This window comes from Chelonoidis abingdonii, chromosome 7 (assembly GCF_003597395.2).
Source record: "Chelonoidis abingdonii isolate Lonesome George chromosome 7, CheloAbing_2.0, whole genome shotgun sequence".
Taxonomy (NCBI): domain Eukaryota; kingdom Metazoa; phylum Chordata; order Testudines; family Testudinidae; genus Chelonoidis; species Chelonoidis abingdonii.
Genome location: NC_133775.1, coordinates 104,747,692 through 104,770,675, shown reverse-complemented (window position 1 = coordinate 104,770,675; position 22,984 = coordinate 104,747,692). Strand labels below are relative to the sequence as shown.

The 22,984-nt window shown below is 49.7% G+C and overlaps 1 protein-coding gene across 2 annotated transcripts in view; it reads left to right on the top strand.

The window, feature by feature from the left end:
* CAMK2A (calcium/calmodulin dependent protein kinase II alpha) overlaps positions 1–22,984 on the top strand; it is a 76,211-nt gene that overhangs the window by 33,051 nt on the left and 20,176 nt on the right. For both annotated transcript variants that reach the window (XM_032772077.2, XM_032772087.2), the window contains exons 4-10: positions 10,858–10,912; positions 12,534–12,599; positions 14,297–14,369; positions 16,210–16,312; positions 17,920–18,003; positions 19,054–19,148; positions 20,100–20,222. In XM_032772077.2, the coding sequence (XP_032627968.1) occupies positions 10,858–10,912; positions 12,534–12,599; positions 14,297–14,369; positions 16,210–16,312; positions 17,920–18,003; positions 19,054–19,148; positions 20,100–20,222 (599 nt within the window). The remainder of the gene's footprint in view (positions 1–10,857; positions 10,913–12,533; positions 12,600–14,296; positions 14,370–16,209; positions 16,313–17,919; positions 18,004–19,053; positions 19,149–20,099; positions 20,223–22,984) is intronic.

Here is a 22,984-nt window from a genome sequence, read left to right as displayed (position 1 = left end):
TGGTCCCTGCTTCATAAATGTTTCAGCTCATAAAGAGCCTGTCAGCTTCAATCTGTCTCAGGCAAATGCCTGCGCAGCAGCGTCAGGTCGTCTCTGCATCAGCTCGAGTCACAGACCGTGCTGGACCAAGCTGTTGCTGTGACAACAGAGGGATTTGCTCCCCTTGCTCCAGCTGGAACAACGCTCCTGGGCAAAGGGAAAAAAAACTGGATGGGGGGGCAGGGGAGGATGAGAAGGGGTGTCAGCCAAGCAGTGCGAGGATCTGGGGGACAGAGCAGAAAGAAAGAGGGAGGAGGGAAAGGCGATGGCCATCACAGTAATGCTGCCGATTTCCTCGGCATTTCGCTCCTTACTAACTAATCGTTGCCACCTTGGCATCTCCCAAGCGACACAGCATCCGAATCTCTCCCAGACTTTCTGGGGCTGGAAGTGAGAGAGAGTGCAGCCCCCAGAGGTGGAGGGGGTTGTGCTTTTCCCTGCTCAAAGAGAGGAGCATCTCCTTTCAGTCTGGATGGCTTTTGTTTGGGGATTACGGGAAACCACACAAGAAAGGACAAAAGTAAAGTCTGCCGGCAACAGCATGGTGAAGTGTCTGCTCCCTGCATCCAGGTGGCAGGACACAGAGGCTGCTCTCTCCCTTCCCAGGAAAGGTGAAAGGTGCAGGACAGAGAAGACAAAGCCGTCACAGTTATTACATAGCTGGACTTGGCACATAATAGAACAGATCAGGGCTCCTGCGTGTAAGTAGTTAGAACAGGTAACTGCCGCTAGATTCACTTCCCAGCTCTAGTCACACAGCAAGTGACCTGTGCTTCTCCATGCCTCCTCACTCCTGACCTGTAAAATGGCGATGACAATATCTGCCTCGCTCCCAGGGATGCTGGGAGGCTGGATTCATTAGAGTACTTTGAGGTCCTACAGTGGCAGGCGCCTGAGGCGTGCAAAGCATCATTCACGCAATGAATCTGGGGGAGGAACAAAGTAGAGTTGCCAACTTTGGTTCGATGAATTCCTGAAAATTTCATCACATGACATGATCTTTAATTAAAAATTCATCTTTAATTCCTGGAGACTCCAGGCCAATCCTGGACGACGACGGCAAACCAAGGATGAAGAAAGCATTTTCCTGCCCCTTTTGCAAAGGACAGAGCGCAGAGGAAGGGAAGTCTCCTCCCCTTGCTGCTCTGTCCTGGGCACAGCTAGCCAGCATTCTGCACTTAGCACCTACCTACTGAAAACTAAAATGACCCCATGGGTATTTGTAAGAAGATGGCCAGGAAATGAGCCTGTCACTGCCAGGCATGTATAAGTTCATACAGGACACACAGCATTTCTCCTGCTAACAGATGCAGACTCCCTTATCTCCACAAGCCACTGCCCGGCAGGGAGCATTAGTTATGGCAGGCCCATGAGTCTTAATCTCTGGCCAGTCATTATCTTCATCATCTCCTCCTCCTCCTCCTCTTCTCTAGTTCAGATCCACTTCCCGTTAGCAGGAGAGAAAGTTCTGTCAAAAGCTGCCCTGAAACCAGCATCCCAAGCAGTCCACCCCTACACCTGCAGGATGTCCGCTGCTCAGCGAGGGATGGGGAGCACCCCAGGCATGTCGTTTGCTGATATCAGGGCACCAAAACCTTCCTGTAACAGGCTCCACCTGCAGGGATCAGCCGAGCCACAGGAGTAAGAAACAGTCCAAGTCAGAGCACATGGTGCTCCCTAGCACCCCCTGGTGGACAGCAAAGGAACTCTGGGAAGCTTCCTCCGATGAGAAACACGAGCGTCCATCACGGTAGCAGGTGACTGCCGCAAAGTGACAAGGGTTGCAAGCAAGCAAACCGGGGAAGGGTGCAAGGAGGGCTGGTCTGATGCAGCCTTCTCCTTTCCCTCTCACCAGCACCCCATAGCACAGACAATCAGTAACAGGATGGGCCAATCAGTTGAATCAGCCTCTCAACAGCATAAGCTAGAGCGGCTTAGAGCTGTTGTGCCATATGCTGTCTGGGCCAGTGAATGGGAGCTTTAGCATTGGCTTCACAGGTCTTCTAGGCCCCCGGCATTTTGACGGCAGCGTATGCTGCAGATTGGTCTTTCACCAGTCTTGTCTCCTTTTTATTCACCACCAATCCTTGGCGTGCGCTACTGACGCGCACTGCTGGCCTTGGTGCTGGGTTGGAAAGGGTTAACAGAGCAAGATGCTAATGAAACCAATCTGGTTGCTATTTATACCCACAAGGCACTTCTCTCCCCGCCCCTTTCACCCCCACTGTTCACTGCTGCCTGGAAACTTGGGAGCACCGCTTCCCCTGACTGCAGCACAAACAGGCTAATTACCCACTGATGATCTGGAATGAACTAGAATGCTGCAGGCTGGAATTAAAGAGGAGAAAGAAGAATCAGTGCCATCAGGAATGCAAGGAAAACCAGTCTGCAGTGGAACCAAGATTCCCGGCAGGAGCCAGAGCCATGGGCTGCAGGACACTACTACCTCTCCATGAGGGATGCACCACAGGAGGGACTGGGGTGTTTTCACTGGGTTGGACTGTCCCCTCCCATTTTAATTAGAGCTGATCCGAAGCTCCAACGTTTGAAGCTGTTTAGGTTTAGCATGTTGCTTTGGCCCATTCTAAGGATGGGAACCAGCTTTTCAACATGGACCCAGATCTCAGCTTCCCTACTGCTCAGGGGAGTCCAGATTTGAGGGTTTTATCTGACCTAGCTCTAATTCTGGTAAACGTTGGAGCTCCTTCTTAAATAACATGTCAGATCCTCCCATACCCCTGAATAATTCTAACAGTTGTTAGTCCTCAGGGGCCACACCCATAATGTGCAATTCTTTTGGAACCTCCAGGAAGAGAGAGAGAAAAAATCCTTCCTTCTTGATGAGATGTGGGCCCCTTAGCGGGGTTCTCATTCGTTCCCTGTGGCAACGTCTCACTGACATCATCCCCCATGGACATGGCGCACTCTGCAGTTACTGGTGGTTTGCAATATCCAGGCACATAAAGCATTCCCAGGTGGCAAGCTATACCAATTGGAACCATGGCATGCAATGTTGCTAGGGGTGGCAGAGCCTAGGACGGCGGCATGAAGGAGGCAGTGGTATGTAGGTGGGTATGGGAGGCTTTAAGCCTTCATGACCCCCAGCATGGCTGCTGAACATCCCTGAAGGCAAAGCTTTGTGCAGTACTTCTGTAACCAAGCCCACAGATCTGGAGTGGTTTAGAGTGGCCTGGGCCTAGGTTTGAGTGAATCTGGGTGAATTCCTGGTTTGGGATGGAATCCTGGAGGAACCTGGGGGTTTCACATGGTAGTGACCCCACGCTGAGTGAACCAGGGCAGTGTCCATTGAATTTAGCTTTGAGGTTTTGAATTTGTTGAGCTCTGAGGCTCGGTATGAAACTCCAGGCCTCTGTTGCCTTCCACTCCAGCCCTCCGGCTGTACGGATTCCTTGGCATGGCTCCTGTCACTGACTGTTTCCCCAAGACATGTGTCGAGGATGCTCACAGGAATCAGACACCTTCTTCATGGACCAGGAGGGAATCATAGACTCATAGGACTGGCAGGGATCTCGAGAGGTCATTTAGTCTAGTCACCTGCACTCATGGCAGGACTAGGTATGATCTAGACCATCCCTGACAGGTGTTTGTCCAACCTGCTCTTAAAAATCTCCAATGATGGAGATTCCACAATCTCCTGAGGCAATTTATTCCAGGGCTTAACCACCCTGACAGTTAGGAAATTCTAAACCGCCCTTGCTGCAATTTAAGCCCGCTGCTTCTTGTCCTATCCTCAGAGGTTATGAAGAACAATTTTTCTTCCTCCTCTTTGTAACAACCTTTTACGTACTTGATGTTTCTCTCTGGACCCACGCAGCCATCACAGGAAGACAGAAAAGTCGTAACTGAGCGTGAAAATAACTGGATGAATGCAGGTCTCTGAACATCGGAGGATGACTATATAAACCAGCAATGTGAAAGGGGGGAAAATACCAATACATTAGAATAACAGCCATGGCTCATATCAGCTCCACAAAGGGACTGAGAACCAAGACCCACTCAGGCATGACAACCCTTTTCCTTTCACTTCATCATTATTAATGAAAATGCAGCAATAAACCTCCTGGAGGACTCTGCCTCACAGCAAGACATTGGCATCGATGGGTCATGGTCTTCCTGGGCAGCGATGATGGTGGTGACTGCAGTCCTGCCTTTGAGAGGAGACTGAAGGCGAAAGGATGTCAAAGCAGGCGACAGAGAGAACACAGTCAGAAAACTACAACGAGAACAAGTCACTTCTGAATTGCACCTCTGTGCAAAGGGGATCTAATGAGTTAGACTAATAGATACATGACTGCAGCCAACGCAAACCCAGTCTCTGTCCAAAAAAACCTCCGACTGTTCTCTACTGGAGGGCTTGGAAGTGGCTCTCCACAAGTCCTGGGGCACAGGATGGTGTGAGTACTAGTGAAAATAGCGTACATGATGTGCCTGTTCATTGGAGATGTCACCTGACTGCCCAAATGGAAGGGTGTCCATTGGAGAGCACGGTCTTGGTGGATTCAATGACTGTGTACATTTGCACCGGGGCACAAGGTCACTGAGGCCTTGTCTACACGACAGAAGTAAATCGAAGTTATCTAAATCGATTTTATAAAATCGAATTTATAAAATCAATTTAGAGCGTCCATACCAAAAATCTAAAATCGAATTTGTGCGTCCATGGCCCACGTCTTGCGTCGATTTCAGGAGCGGTGCACTGGGGGTAGCTGTTACACAGCTATCCCATAGTTCCCACTTCCTGGTTGACAGCCCAGTGCCTGCTGGGACCAAAAACATTGTCCCGGGTGGTGCTGGGTACAGCCTCACCCCTCCCTTTGTGAAAGCAGCAGCCAACCATTCCCGCGCCGTTTTTCCTGGGTGAAGAGAACAAACGCCATAGCACAGCAAGCATGGACCCTGCTGAGACCATGGACCCTGCTGAGACCATGGACCCTGCTGAGACCAGTGACGCAATCATGCAAGTTTTAAACAGCTCGCGCACTCTCGTGCTGTCTATGCTGAGCCATGACCTGCAAATTCAGGAGGAGAGGGGGGAGGAGGAGGAGGAGGAGGAGGACTTGGAGTTGGAGGAGGCAGCTGCGCACCGACAAGAGCGATGATGATGATGATGATGATGTAGAGACTGATCTCTCTCCTAACCGCAGGACCCAGCATTTTGGAGCTACTGCTGGTAATGGTCAGCTTCTGCCATTGAACGCCGATTTTGGGCACGGGAAACAAGCACAGACTGGTGGGACTGCATAGTTTTGCAGGTGTGGGACGATTCCCAGTGGCTGCATAACTTCGCATGCGTAAGAGTACTTTCTTTGAACTTTGTGACTTGCTTTCCCCTGCCCTGAAACGCCATAATACTAACATGAGAGCAGCTCTCACTGTGGAGAAGCGAGTGGCAATAGCCCTCTGGAAGCTTGCAACTCCAGACAGCTACCGGTCAGTCGCGAATCAATTTGGAGTGGGAAAATCTACGTGGGGCTGCTGTGATGCAAGTAGCCAAAGCAATCGTTAGGCTGCTGCTACGAAAGTTTGTGACTCTGGGAAACGTGCAGGTCATAGTGGATGGCTTTGCTGCAATGGGATTCCCTAACTGTGGAGGGGCCATAGATGGAACCCATATCCCTATCTTGGCCCCAGAGCACCAGGGCGCCGAGTACGTGAACCGCAAGGGGTACTTTTCCATGGTGCTGCAAGCACTGGTGGATCACAAGGGACGTTTCACCAGCATCCACGTGGGATGGCCAGGAAGGGTTCATGACGCGTGCGTCTTCAGAAACAGTACTCTCTTTAAACGGCTGCATCAAGGAAATTACTTCCCAGACCAGAAAATAACAGTGGGCGATGTTGAGATGCCTGTCGTTATCCTGGGTGACCCAGCCTACTCCCTTGATGCCATGGCTCATGAAGCCATACACAGGCAGCCTGGACAGTGGTCAGGAGCTGTTCAACTACAGGCTGAGCAAGTGCAGGATGGTGGTAGAGTGTGCATTTGGCGTTTAAAAAGCATGTTTTAGGTCACTTACTCACTCGCTCAGACCTCAGCCCAAAGACTGTCCCCTTAGCTATTGCTGCTTGCTGTGTGCTCCACAATCTCTGTGAGAGTAAGGGGGATACCTTTATGGCGGGGTGGGAGGCTGAGGCTAATCGCCTGGCCGCTGACTATGAGCAGCCAGACACCAGGGCGATTAGAAGAGCACACCAGGAGGCGGTGCGCATCAGAGAAGCCCTGAAAATGTGTTTCGTCGCGGGCCAGGGTATGGTGTGATTGCAGTGCTTCTTTCCCTTGATGTACACTCCCGCCTCTATTGACTCCCTGTAAGCAACCCACCGTCCCCCTTTACTTACAGCTTGCTGCAGGACTTTCAAAATCAACCCCCCACCCTTTCATTACATGTGGCTGAAGGAAAGAAAGCCAGTATGTTTTAAAAATCATTTAATCTTTATTAAAACTCATTGTTATTGCTTTAAAAACATGCGTTCTTTTTTAAAGGATCATTCCCTGTAATAAAAGCACCCTCCCCCCTTTGGATGTATGTCTGATTAGAAAGGAACTATATTCAGAGGCACAGATTTATCTAGGTATCCCTGAAAGCTGTGCTTTGGGAGGAGGATCACAGGTAAGGAAAAGCCCATGAAATACATTTCAGCTTAATTACAGCCTTTTGGTTGGCTCTCCATGGGGGTGGAGTGTGCTGGTGCAGGAAGCCTTCCCCCATTGCGTTCTAACACGTCTGCGTGAGGGAGATATGGAACTTGGGGAGCTTGGAGGGTGGTGCGTTTTTTCTGGGTGAATAGAGCAAACCCATAGACACAAGCATGGACCATGCTGAGACCATGGACCCCCTGCTGAGACAGTGACGCAATGTGCAGTTTTAAACAGCTCGCGCACTCTCGTGCTGTCATGTCGTCTGAGCCATGACCTCAAATTCAGGAGAGAGGGGAGAGAGGAGGAGGAGGAGGAAGGAGGGACTGGAGTTGGAGGAGGCAGCTGCGCACACAAGAGTGATATGATGATACGACATAGAACTGATCTCTTCCCTAACTGCAGGACTCAGCATTTTGGAGCTACTGCTGAATGGTGCAGCTTCTGCCATGAACGCGATTTTTGGCCGGGAAACTAGCACATGACTGTGGTACGCAAGTTTTTCAGTGTGGTATCCAGTGCTGACATACTTCGCTGATATAGAGTACTCATTCTGAACTTTGTGATTGCTCCCGCCGAAACCATAAATACTACAAAGAGCAGTCTCACTGTGAGAGCGAGTGGCTAAATGCCCTCTGAAGCTTGCAACTCCAGCAGCTACCGTCAGGGGCGAATACAATTTGGAGTGGGAAATCTAGCGTGGGGCTGTGATGCAAGGTAGCAAAGCAATCGTTAGGCTGCGTTGTTGGTGCTTACGAAATTTGTGACTCTGAAGTGCAGTCATAGTGGAATGCTTTGCTGCAAATGGATCCTAACTTAGGGGCGCATAGATGGAACCGATATTCCTATCTGCGCCAGGACGCAGGGGCGAGTACGTGAACCGCAAGTTTTTCCATGGACTGCAACCTGGTGATCACAAGGGCGTTTCCACACCGTGATGGCCAGAAGGTATGAGACGCGCTTCTTCAGAAACAGACCTCTTTAAAAGCGGTGGGGGGCATCAAGGTAATTATTCCGCACAGAAATAACGTGGGCGATTTGAGATGCTGTCTATCCTGGGACCAGTCTACCTGATGCCAATGGTCATGAATAAGCAGGCAGCCTGTGACGTGTCGGGGTGTTCACTCACAGGCTGAGCAATGCAGGATGGTGGTATAGGTGTCGCCTTGGGGTTTAAAGGGGCTTTATCACTCTGCTCAGACTCAGCCAAAGACGTCCCCTTAGATGCTTGCTTGCTGTGTGGCTCACATCTCTGTGAGAGTAAGGGATACCTTTCTGGGTGGGAGGCTGGTAATCGCCTGCCGCATGACTACCGAGCATTAACCACGGGCGATTAGAGAGCACACCGAGAGCGGTGCGCTAGAGAAAGCCCGAAAATGGTTTGTCACGGGCCAGGGTATGTGTGATGCAGTCTTTTTCCTGATAAACACTCCCGCTCTATTGACTCCTAAGCAACCACCGTCCCCCTTTACTACAGCTGCTGCAGGACTCAAATCAACCCCCACCCTTCATATATGTGCGAGGAAAGAAAGCAGTATGTTTAAAATCATTTATCTTTATAAACCTCATTTGTATTGCTTTAAAAAATGCTTTTCTTTTAAAGGCGTATCCCTGTAATAAAACACCTCTCCCCTTTGGATGTATGTCGATTAGAAGAGGAACTATATCAGAAGGCACAATCTTATTGTATCCCGAAAGCGTGCTTTGGAGGAGATCACAGGTAGAAAAGCCATAAATACATTTCAGCTTAATTTACAGCTTTTTGTTGGCTCTCAAGGGGGGTTGAGTGTGCTGGTATCAGGAAGCCTCCCCAGGTTCTAACACTCTCGGTGGAGGGAGATATGGAACTTGGGAGCTGAGGGTGATTAAGACATGACTGCAGTGCCCGTCGTAACCCGCGCTGTTTCTCCTGAACAATCAACATGCCGTTGAGGATATCGTGATACACGGTGGACAAACAGGAAACTGATTCAAACCTCCACGGGTCTTTTCCTGTTTACCTGGCCAGTGCATAGGAGTTTTGAGTGCTGTCCAGAGTGGTCAGTGGTGATCTGTGGGATAGCTCCTGGAGGCCATTAACTTCGATTTCCGTCCACACTGCACTAAATTCGAATTAGTAAAATCGATTTTAGGGTTACTCCTGTGGTTTAGAAGGAGTACTAAAATTGATTTAAATAGCCCTTTAATTTGAATTAGAGGGCTGCGTCGTGTGGACGGGTGCACCATAAATTCGAATTAACGCCGTTTAATTCGAATTTAAGGCATCGTGTAGACATGGCCTGAGGGAGCTGAGTTGGCTGAGCACTGGTTATGGGAGCACGTACTTTCTTAACTCTAGCAATTCCTTCCTAGCCTTTCTTTGTATTGTTTCCATTACAAAATGGTGTTTAAAACCCCCTTTTGCTCCAAATTCTACACCCTCCAATGCACGCTTCCCATTCCCAGCAGGGTCCTGGTTCACAAGCTGCAATCACCATCAGCTGTTGGATCTGCCTGCTGAATGCTTCTTCATGTTTGTGTATTGGGGTGATATTAACAACTGAGCATTTTACTGAATCTGGAAAATAACACTAGGAATGCAAAGAATCTGCATTCAAAATCAGAGCTGGATATAGCCTTAGGGCATATTATCTTCCACTATCCCATTAGCCCGAGGACAGTAAACATAAAGCATGAAGAAAATTTCCATATGGGCCGAGGCCAAATTAGCTGTGATGAAAGTGTGAGTCGCTAAAACTCCACTCAATTTTAACAAGAAATGGGATTTAAACCCCCCCACATTTTTGTATAAAATTTTTCCTTTTACCCCTCGTTTCTAAAGATCATTTTCAAAAGTACTGAGACTTACTTGATCATTCTGAGACCAGGTGACAGACACACAGGCAGAAAGGGTTAAATGTATTGTGTATACCGTCTAAATGCACTAGAATAAGATGTAGGGTCCTGGGACATTGGGGACCGTGAATCAAAACAACGAGGGCCAAATTCTGCTCATATTTTCACTGGTGCAACTATATTGGGGTTGCATCTCTCTATCCTCTATCTCTATCTCACTAATTGCCTTATTTCTGTGCCATCTCCATCACTGTAGTATTGCAATGCCAAACTTTGTAACTAAGAGCAGAATTTAGCCTCAAGACTCTGAATTAAGGGAAGAGATGAGACGTTTCTTGACTGCATTCAGTCTGACTAGAGTTCTGCACAGAACGATACTACAAAACAGAGCTTAGTTTGTAATGCAAGAACTGCCGGGGCTCAAGCAATTTTTTTTTCATTCATAACTGATACAGCAAGCCCAGAGGTGCCAGGACTCAGCCCCGACCAGCTCTGGCACAAATTAAGCACTGCTACAAAAGCATTGTGTCCCGACACACCCTGAGTCATGTGTAGCACTCGGGATGGATTCCTTGGGAACTGCCATTAGCCCAGAGCCCAAGCTCCTGGAAGCAGAGGGGAGAGGCTGTTCTTTGGACATTATAACAGGATGCTGCTCTTTCCATTCTAGTTCTTTGGTCAAACAACAGGACTGCTGAAGAGAGGGGGGATGTTTAATAAGGAAGAGTTCCCATGGCTGCTCCCAGACAACCTCACCCTGTGATCCACCTGGATTCCCCAGGAGAAAGGGAAGTCACAGAGGAACAACATTTTATTCCCAGCAGCAGAGAAACACTGCCTGCAAGAATGCTGCCTTGGCAGGGCTCTCTTTGCAGCCCAGCATCCCTCTTGATTAGACCCCCCTAATCCTGGGGATTAGAGAAGTGTGTGCGGCTGAAATACTGCTCGATGCCCGAGATAACCAAGCAGCTGCCCAGGGCCTTAGCCAAGCATGAGCACTATGTGCAAACCACAGACAACTCTTCATTTTGGAAATGACCTTGAACCTTGCACCTCCCAGGGCTGGGAGAATCACTGTTGTGGGAGGGACACTGGGAAGGCCGTGAGAGCACCGCTTAGCTGGTGCAATAGTGAGCGGCACGAAGTACTAGGAAGGCTGTCAGAGGAAAACTCTCTGGGTTACAGGGCTCCCCTGCTGTTCCTCTGCCATCTCCTGCTGCTAAAGGGAAACGGGTGGGCACGCGAATGAGAGAGGCCACAGAGTGGGTCTGTGAGAACAAAGGACATTGTGGTTGGTGACTGTGGCCCTTTTGTCTCCGCTGCAGTGAGACTGCATGACAGCATCTCCGAGGAGGGCCACCACTACCTGATATTTGACCTGTAAGTAATGATGATCATTGTGTTTCATCCTTTTCCACAAGGGTCGTGTTCTTCCACCGCCATGCAAAGCCATTGCACTCCTGCCTTCTACCTGGGAAGGGCTTCTCTGTGGGACCTGAAGCCATTGCCATGGAGGGGCAGTGTTCCAGAGCGGAAGGCACAGAGTAACGGGGCAGGCTGGAGAGGCCATTTTGTGCCTGCTTCCAGTGTTAGTCGAATTAGCTTTGTGTCCTATGCAGATCAGTGCTCCAGGCTTCTCAGAGCAGCAGTTAGCATATTTAAAACAGCCTCTCTAGAGGTCCCGATGCTACCGCTGCTCCCTGCTTGTGTCAGTGATCCTGCCTTGTGCGGCAGCTTCTGTTCCTTCCCCTTGGAGACAGAGGAGTTCTGCATCCAAGTAATCTCTAAGATGCTCTACTTTGCATGGTACATCTCCCCAACCCCTTGCCCTCCTCTCCCCTGGCTGGTTGCTCTTGGCTGTTCCTCTCCCTTGCTGCCCAGGGAAGGACTGCAACACTGAAACTCTGATGGGTTTGCTGGAAGCAGGGGGCGGGTCATTTCCAGAGCACACGGAAAGTGAAGAGCATAATTTAATGAGAGTTGGAAGGGCATAAAGATCCAGGTCTGTCCGGAAGCGTGTGTGAGTGTGCAGATTTTAGGTCCAGGTGGGACCATTGTGATCATCTGATCTGACCTTTTCCCAAAGACCCCCTTCACTCTCTGATCCTTCTGGGGTGGACGACAGGACGGCTCAGGGGCCAGCCCTGTCCTGCTCCAAATCACTAGATCCGATACAGCCCATCTGATGGCCGCTCAGTGGTCTCCTCTGAGCTAGGACCCAGTGAGCTCTGTCCAGCACCACCAGCCTGCTGGACTCTAACTGACACTGACCGTTCCAGGTGCCTGGCTAAGAATTGCGTTGAAATGGGAAATGAACCACTCTCCCACCCCTGCAGATGGTTTGAAAGGAAGTAACATCAAGCAAAGAGATCCCTGGTCTTTGGGAACCCTTTAGCCCATCAAGGATGGAATGTGCTGCCAGGTTAAAGTGATGTTATGCTGAAATCACTGGAACTTCAGGACATCCTGCTATGTACAGAAGCACAGCAGATGCATGTGGGTTAGATGAGTCTAGTACTTTTGGTGGCATATAACTGATTAAATTTCTCAGCATGCTCTCCTCCAGCCACAGGATCCATTTCTTGGAAGCTGCTCCCCCAGTAGGTGGGAAAGAAGCACTGATCAGCTGGGAGAAATGAATTAGCAGCAGCCATTCCTCCATCTTTCTCTGCCCAGTACCTCCAAGCTCAAACATATCAGCACACCGGTTCCTGAACCTCAGATCCACACTTGGGGAGTGGGTTAAAATGGGAATTCAGTTCTCTTGTTGCCTGGAAAAAAAATTACCAGGTGCCCAAGCCCTGTCACCTACCAGTTCCACACACCCCTTCACCCCCAAACATATTCACCCCTGTTGTACGTGCTCAATCTCGGCTGAGCTGCTTGTCCAGTTGTGTTTTGATTTGTTCTGTGGGTCAGTTTCCAGCTAGTATAAATCCGTGCAGCTCTTCCATGTAGAGCTTCCTGAGCTGACATTATGCTTTTTCTGTTTCATTCACAGTGTCACAGGTGGGGAGCTGTTCGAGGACATTGTGGCCAGAGAATACTACAGTGAAGCAGATGCCAGGTGAGGATGGAAACATACCAAATACAATCCTGCAAGGCTTGGCAGCTGTACCCAGCCAGGCAAGGGAAGGGAAGAGATGCCCAGCCTTCACCAATAGCTTGAAGTCTGTCCTAAGCCAAGGACTCATGTATTTATTTTATTTACAGTATCAGCGAATCAGTTTCCTCCACATTGTATACTGATTTTATAGCACCGCTCTGAGATATGCTGCTTTTGCTTCTCCATGCAAAGTGACACTGCAAGTGGCTTATTCTAGCCAACGTGTTTTCCATGCCAAGGATTCTATGCACAACCACACTGCTGATTCTCAAAAGTCAAACCCGGCTGCTTTAAGTGAATACAGACAGGCACTCCCCTTGCCCCACTCTGATAATGCAGTTAGTGTCCGACCTGCCTGCCTGACTGGTAGCAGCTGGACTCCTCCGCTCCTAAGTCACCAATGTGTGGGATAGGAGAGGCCAGGAGCATCCTGACATCCCAGCCAGGAGATAGGAGTGCCAATACCTTGTGGAGTCCTAGGAAGATATGGTAGAGATGCTTACATTCTTGACATTTACCAGTTGCAATAGTTATTTTTATGTATTTAAAGGCGTATCTATGGCATTAATCAGTGGCGTATTGGAGCACCTTGCAAATAATGAATTAAGCCTCAGCGCAGCCCTGGGAGGAAGGAAAGCGTTAGCTTCGTTTTACTCAGGCGTGGAAAGATGAGGTGACTTGCTCAAGGCCCCACAGGAAGTCTGTGGTAAAGCTTTGACTAGAACCCACATCTCCAGTGCCCTTGACCACCAAACAATCCTTCCTCCCTTTACCAGTGTCTTTATGGACTAATCATCCCAAACACCGGGAATAATACTGAGCTTCAGGTAAACATGGCCACGCAGTAAGCTTCCGATTCAAGGCTCCCGCATGAAAACGTTATCTTTATTTCCTTGTTTGGAATGAGCTTTTTATTGAGTGTTCTGCGTGCACTGAATACGTTTATACCAATCCAGCTATTAGTACCCTGTGAAAAATGTAAATCGACACCTTTTGTTTTGCAGACAAATGCTTTATGATCAAAGTTATAATCCCCTCTTGGCACCTGGAACTTCTTTTTCTTTCTTTCTAATGCATACAACAGAGTGTGCGTGATTTAATGAGCTATATATAGCAAACAGACCCGATGAGACCTACAAGCATAAATCAGGACTAGGGAAATGGGGTTGGAGTTACCATAAGCTTTATGTCTTACGAGTTCTGCCACTCTGCTTGGTGTTATTGCGCAAACTCAGGCTGGCATCCTGATTTCACCAACTCTCATTATCAAGTTCTCCATGCAGCCGCTCATGTTGTTTCTATGGGAATTGTTTGGATTGTGTTCGCTCATTACCTCTGACAACCATGAGAGTTCCTAAGGTAACCTGTGTGCTCCTTTTCTATTGTTCCCTAAGTCTGGCTGAACGATTCAGTGACCCCCAACTGGGGATTTTACTGGCAATCAGGTTTTGATAGTTCTACCTTCCTCCATGCAGCACCTACATGGGACTCTGTAGAGTGAGATTCTGAGCCCTGCTGTATGGTTGCTAGTTGGACAGGGAATGGTGGTGTGTGGGAAGTGATGAAAACAGATAAAAATGAAGGGACACTCCTAAGGAAGCCCTATCTCTGCTGCTCTGCCAGCGCACAGATGTGACTTTTATGATTTCTCTCTCCAGTCACTGCATTCAGCAGATCCTGGAAGCTGTTCTGCATTGCCACCAGATGGGCGTGGTGCACCGGGACCTAAAGGTAAGAGCTGTGCTGAAGGTCCCTACATGTATACATGTAACGGCCAGTGCTTCCAGGATATAACAACATCATAAAGAGGGAGATGGGCCTAGCAGCCTTGCCCTGTAACCTTCTCTGAGGAGGTCTGGTGCACCTGTAACACTGTGAGAAGAATGCCTTGTGGGAGCTACCAAAAGCCAGGGGTGAAGGAAACAATGAGGAGATCCTAGCTCAAGATCCCTTGTCAGGCCAGCTTTTGGTTCCAGAAGGATGCAGCTGATCTGCTTAAAAATGCCTTTCTCCTGCTCGGGAGGGAGCGAGGTCAGCTCCAGAGGAAGACATGGGTAGGTTTGGAGGGAGTGCTTCATGGTGGCCATTGGTGGAGGCTCAGTGGAGACCTATTCAGTCCTCTGTGGCTGGAAGATTGGTAAGTAACTGTGAGGCTTCAGATCCCCACCTGGGCCTCCTCAACTCTGTCCTCCAGTGGAAGGGTAGGGGAACGACCCATGATCTCACATCATCTGGAACAGGAAGTTCTCTGGGGCTTGATTATCCTGGTATAGTCTTGAAGCCTGAAAACCCCAGGTGTCCCACAGCGGGAATTCAACTCAGTAACACTGAGCTCCTGCAGCAGAGACCCTCCCTTCCTGCAGGCCAATACAAGCTGGTCTGTAATGTTCTCTCACTGGAGAGAGCCCTTCTCAGATCGGCCCAACAGCCTCTCCTATAAAGGGAAGCTCATCCCACCTCTTCCTCTCAGAATGCCTCCCTAATTCAGGCCCAAATGTAGGACGAGTGTGACCTCCAAGACGGAGCCAGTGTCGTCTCTCACTACAAAGATACCAGTAACTCCGGTAATACCTGGGAATCAATCGGTGCTGTCATCAGTTTGTTCGCCCCCAGTTTGTCTGGGGATTATTGAGCCAGCTGCCCTGATTCCAGGCCGGCTAATGCAGTTGAAAGAGCAGAACTAGACTATCACTCTCTCCAATAGATGTAATAACATTGCCACTGAATGGGAGCCTGGAGTTGGGCGCCTCAGCAGAGGTGGAAACCGGATTAATGTGTCTGCATCAGCCCTAATATAGGGAGTGATGGAGCCTGAACAGCAGCCTATTAATGACATAAGCACTGAGGGCTTCCCTGGCCATGACACCTCTTGTTTCTACGTGAGGAAGAGATCAGGGCGAGCTGTCCGTGAGGGAACCTCGGATCTGTAACACACACAATTGTTTCTCCTTCACTGAAGAAGCCAAGGGCCAGATTCAGCAGGGAGTCCAAGGGAGCCTAAGCTGGTCTAGGTAACTCCTCCTTTCAGCCACGCAGACTTGAATGTTCCACTACCTCAGACTCCCTTAGACTCACATCCACTTACCACTGGGTAACGTAACCTTCCCATGCACACATGACCCCTGAATTTGGCCCACTGAGTCTGTGCAAGGCAATGCAAGCTAGCATACCTGTAACTCACAGGCCCAGGGGCTGGAAGAGAGGAATGTGGCAGGAAAAGCAACGTAGTATTTGTTCTATCTTCCAGCTTCTTCCAGCTCCTCCGGTTCTGCTCCCTTCTGTGTCACAGAGCAGGGCGGAATAGTTTTAAGGGAATCTCAGTGTGTCTAGGGCAGTCTAGATATAACAGAGCAACCCCCTGGGCTTCTCAGTTAAATGTCTCCCAGCTGGCATCTGATGGAGGACAGTCCCCAACCCAGAATCTGGACTGGGAGTTCTGCTGGCCTTAGCCATTCACATGGCCAGTCAGAGAGCCCTAGGAAAGGGGTCCTGCTGGTGCCCACGTTGTCTGAAGACAATATCAGGAGGGTGTGTTTTTCTTTTGCTCTCTACCCCTCGCTTCCTCCTGTAGCCGGAGAACCTGCTGCTAGCATCCAAACTGAAGGGAGCTGCAGTCAAGCTGGCAGACTTCGGCCTAGCCATTGAGGTGGAGGCAGATCAGCAGGCTTGGTTTGGTGAGTGGAAATGGGCAGGCGGGGGATTGAGGAAGAATTGATTTGTGTTTCCCGTTCCTATATGTGTGGCTAAACAGCTCCCCTCAACACACTGCCCAGGAATGTTTTATTAATGTCACAAGCAGCGCGGATACCTTGAATATTTATCCCTGAATCTAACCAAAGGGTTAAAAAATTTCCACTGAGCTCCTTAGGGCCAGCAGGGATGGGGAAGGGTGTGGAATCTTGACTAGTCCCTTGCAAAGCAGCAGTTTTGACAGCCTTCAAGGCTGAAACCACCCTGTGGTGCACTTGGGATAACCCATTTGTTTCCATTGGGAAAATACACTCTTGGGTCCCAGCGGTGCCCAGGCAAGGTATAAGCCAAGTAACTGAATAGGGATCCAATGAATGGATGGCAAAGCTAGAATGTGAGTCATGGAGATACTATAAGGGTTTAATGACTCCATGATGGATACACAGCCAGTGTCCCCTCCGCTGTGCTCCCAGTCCACCATTGGCTTATACCATGTTGAAGTCCCTGAGTGCCCCTTCACTGCTGCAGTCCCTGCGTATTGCCATCTCCCAGGACAATGGGGACTGTAAAACTGGTCTTCCGGACAGTGCTTGAAACCCAGTGAGACCTCAGTCATAGGGGTGGGTTACACATTCACCAGGAGAGGGTGTCATATACATCTTCGTACGCAACCTACCAATGTAGAGATGAATACAAAGGGAGAAGGCAGGTGTAGGATGCAAACCCAAGACTTCTTTCCTAATGCTGTGCCAGCACCCGGTTCAGCAGGCTGGCTCTGTGCCTCGCATGACTCATTTTCTGATCCTTCCTTAACCCATCTGATTAGCTGCTAATAGGCCAGGACTTCCTAACCACAGGACAGATTGGTTTCTCAGTTACATCAGTGTCAATTTGGAGTAACTGCGCCCACACCAATGCAGTTAAATCATTGGACTGACACCCGTATACCTTAGAGCAGAATCTGACCCAGTGCACTCACAGCCCCGAATGAACAGGCACTGAACTCTGAGGACCTGTAATCAGATCATGCGAGCGTGGGCCCTCTGGATGGCCAATTCTCTTTGTTACGGCCATTCTCAATGGACTAATTGTGGCATAAGGCACAAGTAACACGTTTGTCTCGCAGTCGGCTCTTGGGGGCTCAGTACTTCTGGCGAGTGCTGACATGACTGGTTGTTGTCTGGGTTTGGTTCCATAGGCGCTGACTCCGTGGGTGCTCCGGGGCTGGAGCACCTCTGGGAAAAAAATAATGGGTGGTCAGCACCCATCAGCAGCCCCGCAGATCTGCACCTGCCCTTCCCCCCCAGCACTGTCTGCCTGCTGCAGATCAGCTGTTCAGCACCGTGCAGGAGGCGCTGGGCGTAAGGGAGAGGAGTGGGGGCAGGAAGAGGTGGAACAGGGGGTGGAACAGGATGGGAAGTGGTGGGGCAGGGTGGGGGCGACAAGACGCAGCGTGGGGGTGGGGGTTTGGGGGAAGGGATGGAGTTGGGGTGAGGGTGGGGCAGGGGTGGAGGTTTGGAGGAAGGGATGGAGTGGGGGTCGAGCACCCCCTGGGGACTGAAGAAGTCGGCGCCTATGTTTGGTTCGTTAGGTTTCGCAGGCACACCAGGGTACCTTTCTCCAGAAGTACTCCGGAAGGATCCCTATGGCAAAGCTGTGGACCTCTGGGCGTGTGGTAAGTCAGACTGAGGTTAGCAAACAGGAAAGCAGGACAAATACATTTAGGAGACGGAAGAAGCAGCCAAGCTTCTCCTTTCCTGCATTCTGTGCCACACCCACCAGTATATCAGAGACATGTTTATTTCAGCATGCTTGTTCTGAAGCTGCGGGCGTGAGGGCGGCCTATATCACAAGGGCTTTACCCCTGCCATTCTGCGAGCTACAGCTTCCCTACCCAGGTGCATCGCTCTTGCGCCTGACGGCATCACTGTATGCTGAATTTAAGTCTTAAACAGCTATGTTCTTCCTGAATGTTAAACCACCAGTGATGCTACAGAGGCCCTGTGTTAACAACATGTGACATTGGCTTTCCATTCCACCCATGTCACGAGAGACACCACTGCTCAGGAATAGGGTGCCCTTCAGAAGTGACTCCTTTCCTTGCAGGCCAACTCTGAAAATGCCGCTGGAGTGGCAGTTTTCTCCAAAATACCAGCACTTTGTGAAATGCCAGCGCTTTCCCTGGGACGTGCCAGTTGCATGTGAGGCCAAACTCAGTGTGCCTCATGTATCTGGAACACAATGCACCAGTGACCCAGTTAATTAAAAGCTTCACCTTTAAATTGATTTCACAGATCAGGCACGTGGAGAGGCACTGCTCTCCGTATGGGCTTCCAGAATGTCGCAGGGTGCAGACTGAAACGAATTTCTCTTAAGGCCAAACTGTTTTCAAGGAGGCCCATGCACAATGTGTGCCTACATTTGTGTGCACAGTTGCTGTGATTGCATGCACAGATCAGAGAGCTGCACACATGCATGGCATCTAACCTGTCATTTGCGTGCACTGGCATCATGGCTGTGTGTATGTGAATGTCAGACTGAAACTGCGTAGGCAAGTGAGCCCTACTTAATAAAAATCTACCCTCACCTCTAACTTCTTTCCCCTGATTTAGACCAACACAGAACTTGGGCCCATACAGATCTCCTAAGTCAGTGATCTAAACTCTCTCCCACCTCCACTTGATAGAGGTTTATAATAATATGCACCTATCCCTCTCTTGTCCAGGAGTCATTCTCTATATTCTGTTGGTTGGGTATCCTCCCTTTTGGGATGAGGATCAACACCGACTCTATCAGCAGATCAAAGCTGGGGCCTATGATGTAAGTCTCTCTGTTTTTGTCCCCTCCCAACTTGTCTCTCACACACTCTTCTTCTCCTCTCTCCAGCACCCATCTTGCCTCCAAGTCATCACTTTTGACTCTTTATATAAATAGGACCAGTAGCTGAGACCAGCTGCTGGCTTGAACTGGCCATTCCTTCTGTGCTTGTGAGTGGCAGTGGGGAAGACCACATCCACCAATCACAAACGCAGCCATTTCAAGGCCTTGTGGAGGAAGGTGTGCGGTTTGGTTTCTCTGGGGAAACAGCACAACACCAAAAGGCTACGGTTGCTGTAGGGCAGCTTGAACAGATCTTCCTCTGGAGTCTCTCTTGGAGCTGTTGCTGCTCCCGAAGTGTCTGTTGGGGACAGTACGAACATGCTAACTGCCTGCTGATGCTGTGTTCATCAGCTTCAAGCTCGGAGTCTTTCCTGCTCAGGTGTCCCACCCCACCCGGAGCCAAAGGAGAAGTCCCATGAGAGTTGATATTCTCTTTGTAAGTTGCTACTCCAGGCAACAGGGGGGACAAAATAGTTGGGGAAACAACAGTGGGTCTGATCCTCTCCAGCAGAGGATAGACTTTCTCCTGCTGTCCACTTAGGGTGACCAGACAGCAAGTTTGAAAAGTCGGGACAGAGGGTGGGGGGTAATAGGAGCCTATATAAGAAAAAGACACTAAAATTGGGACTGTCCCTATAAAATTGGGGCATCTGGTCACTCTTGTGTCCACTATTCCAGGCATCTCACTCCCTGAGCTGGCAGAATTAACCATTCACTCTCCCTTTGGCCCAAACCCACCACATCCTCCCAGCATGAGAAGAGACTCGTTCTCATGGAAGAGGACTGTGCGGGAATGAGCCAAACTTGATCTAGGTGGGCTGGGCAGCAGCAGAAATGCCCCATACGTCACTGCTCTTGGCACTCTCACATCCGGCTCCTTTGCCTTTGCAGTTCCCTTCACCTGAGTGGGATACCGTCACTCCTGAAGCAAAAGACCTCATCAACAAGATGTTAACGATCAACCCATCCAAGCGTATCACAGCAGCAGAGGCTCTGAAGCATCCATGGATATCAGTAAGCATGGTGTACAGGGTGGGCTACTCAGGGCGCTAGCCGACATTGGAAGGATGGGCAGCTTCGCATCCAGCTGGGAGATGTGGCCTGTTCTGTGAGGTAGGAACATCTCCTCTGTTAAGGATGAAGGTCCAGAAATTGGGAGGTTTTATGCAAATGATGGGACACCTTACTTTGGATAGGCATCGCCTTGTGTGTGGCCTGTCTATTTGATGTAATGAAATCCTCCTCCCAGGTGTCACTCCTCTGATACAGGGACAGGCATTTCTCTAAGTCAGCATGAGACATTTAGGTGTCGTGAAGCCTTAGTGCAAGTGAAGCATTCATACGAACTCGCATTAAATGCTTGAGCCCAGACAGCCTGGTGGTGGGAGGAAATGTGCCATCTTAGCCAAACCAAGAAAAAGACTGTTAATTCATTAATGTCTCCCCCCTTTCCCCCTGCAGGAGCCTCAGGCAGCTGGAGCCCTGCTGCTCTTGGCTCCTTTGCAGGAGGATGGTGGGAATCCCTTCTCTCTCTGAGGGGGGCTGTGTCAAACTCACCTGCCCAGCTCCCTGAGAGCTTGGGTCATAGAGGTTGTCTCTAAGCTCTGCTCCGCCATTGCTGCTGGCTGTGCCATGCCTTCCTCCTCCTGCAGCTTTTCATGTCAATGCAAACCCTAGCATGTCCTGCACGCTCTTCTACTGTCTTCTGTTTACAGCTAGGTTTCTGACCGTCATAATATTGTCTTCCCATGGCAAAAATACTCTTTCTTTAGTGCCTTCTGGATCTTTAATGCTTCACCTCAGATCTGCGATGTGCCCCCTTACTTCCTGGCTACAGGGCCCTATTGTGTGGGCTGTGTCATAGCTTCCTACTCAGATTTGAACCTTAGCGTTCATAAACTGAGAAGCTAGCGTGAACCCTGTAAGCTTAATTACCAGCTTAGATCTGATATTGCTGCCACCAGCCAGGAATTTCCAGGGCCTGACTCCCTCTCTGGTCTCCCAAAACCTTCTCTGGGGGACCCCAAGACTCAGAAGCCCTGAGTCTTACCACAAAGGGAAATAACCCCCCTCCCCTTGTCTTCTCTTTACTTCCTCCCCAGCTTCCCCTCCGTGGGTTATCGTGAAGATTACTGTACATTAAACTCTTGAATTACAAAACAGAGAGGGCAATTTACTTCCCCCTCCTTCTTCCCTGAGGCTGCACAGATTCACCCTCCGTAAATCTAACACAAAGAGAATTTTCTTCCCTTCGTTCCTTAGCCTACCCAGAGAAACTCAACAGATCTTAAAAGAAAGCTTTATATAAAAAAAAGAAAACCATAACACTAGTCTCTGTATCAAGTTGACAATACACAGGCTATTGCTTAAAGAAAATATGAATAAACAGCCTTATTCAAAAAGAAATACAATTTAACATTTCAGCCAACTACACACATGTAAATACAAAAAAACAATAGGAGCTTTACTGTCTTTTCTACCTTTGTACTCACAACTTGGAACTGAAGATTAGAAGCTTGAAGATAGAAAGATCCCTCTCATAGCTGAGAGACAGACAAAAGACACAGACCCAAACATTCCCTCCCTGAGCTTTGAAAAAATCCAGTTTTCTGATTGGTCCTCTGGTCAAGTGTTTGGTTCCCTTTGTTAACCCTTTACAGGTGAAAGAAACATTAACCCTTAGCTATCTGTTTATGACAGGCTGTAACAACAGTTAGGGCATGTCTACACACAGAGGTAAGTTAGCTCAACGTACAGCCACTGGTGGCTGATGTCCACCCTACCCTCCTTCTGTGAGTGGTGCGCGTCCTCCCCAGGAGTGCTTCCACCAACTGAGGAGGAGTAGTGTGGCGGGCTGAGAGTCAAGGTGCTCAGCTCTGTGCAGCTCCTCGCTGGGAGCCCAGCTGCCCCCCAGTCTCTCGGCTTCTCACCTCCCCGTCGGGAGCCAGGGGCAGCTGCTTGGGCTTTTCAGCCCCCTGTCCCCGCTGGGAGTGGGGGCAGCCAGGCTATAGCTGCCCGACTTTCTTCTGAATCTCACAGCTCCAGCATGGAACCCTGAAACTGAGAAGGCAGCCAGCAGCCGATGTAAGTAATGCAGTGTCTACACAGACACTGCCTCGCCCTAACTACACCGACACATGCCATGCGCCTCTCGTGGAGGTGGAGTTGTTATGTCGGTGTAGCAGGGCACTTACACTGGCAGGACAAGGCTGTAGTGTGTATGCTGATCTAATTATGTCAGCGTAAGATGCCTTACATCAACCTAACTGTGCAGTGTAGACCAGGCCTTAGAAATAGGAGAGTCACCCAGGCAGGGGCCAGTAACAGCTCCTTTCCATGGCAGAGATTGTACCAAAGCCTGAGACTCACCTACACCTTTCATCCCATAAAAGTCTAATCAACGACCAAAGTGAAAAATCGTCCTCGAACTTAGCTTCACTGCTATGCATAATCCATGCCTGAAACCCTTCATCACATCCCTCCACAGCAAGGAACTGCAGTGTTAATCATCCAGACAAATCAGTCAGCCCAGGGCATAGCTAAGCTCTCTGCAAGCTAATTTACAGCCCACTGCACAGTGGAATGAGGAACAAATGAACAAAGAGGGTGGATAACTCATGCTACCCATTAAAGTTTTATCTGCTGCTCCCAGAGAGGCCCACACAGCAGCATACAGCAATGACCGTATGCCTCAGCCAGGAGAGCCAGAGTGCATGCCAGTGTGCATGGGAGAGCAACAGTGTGTGTGTGTGTGTACAGGTCCTCGGGTCTCCAGG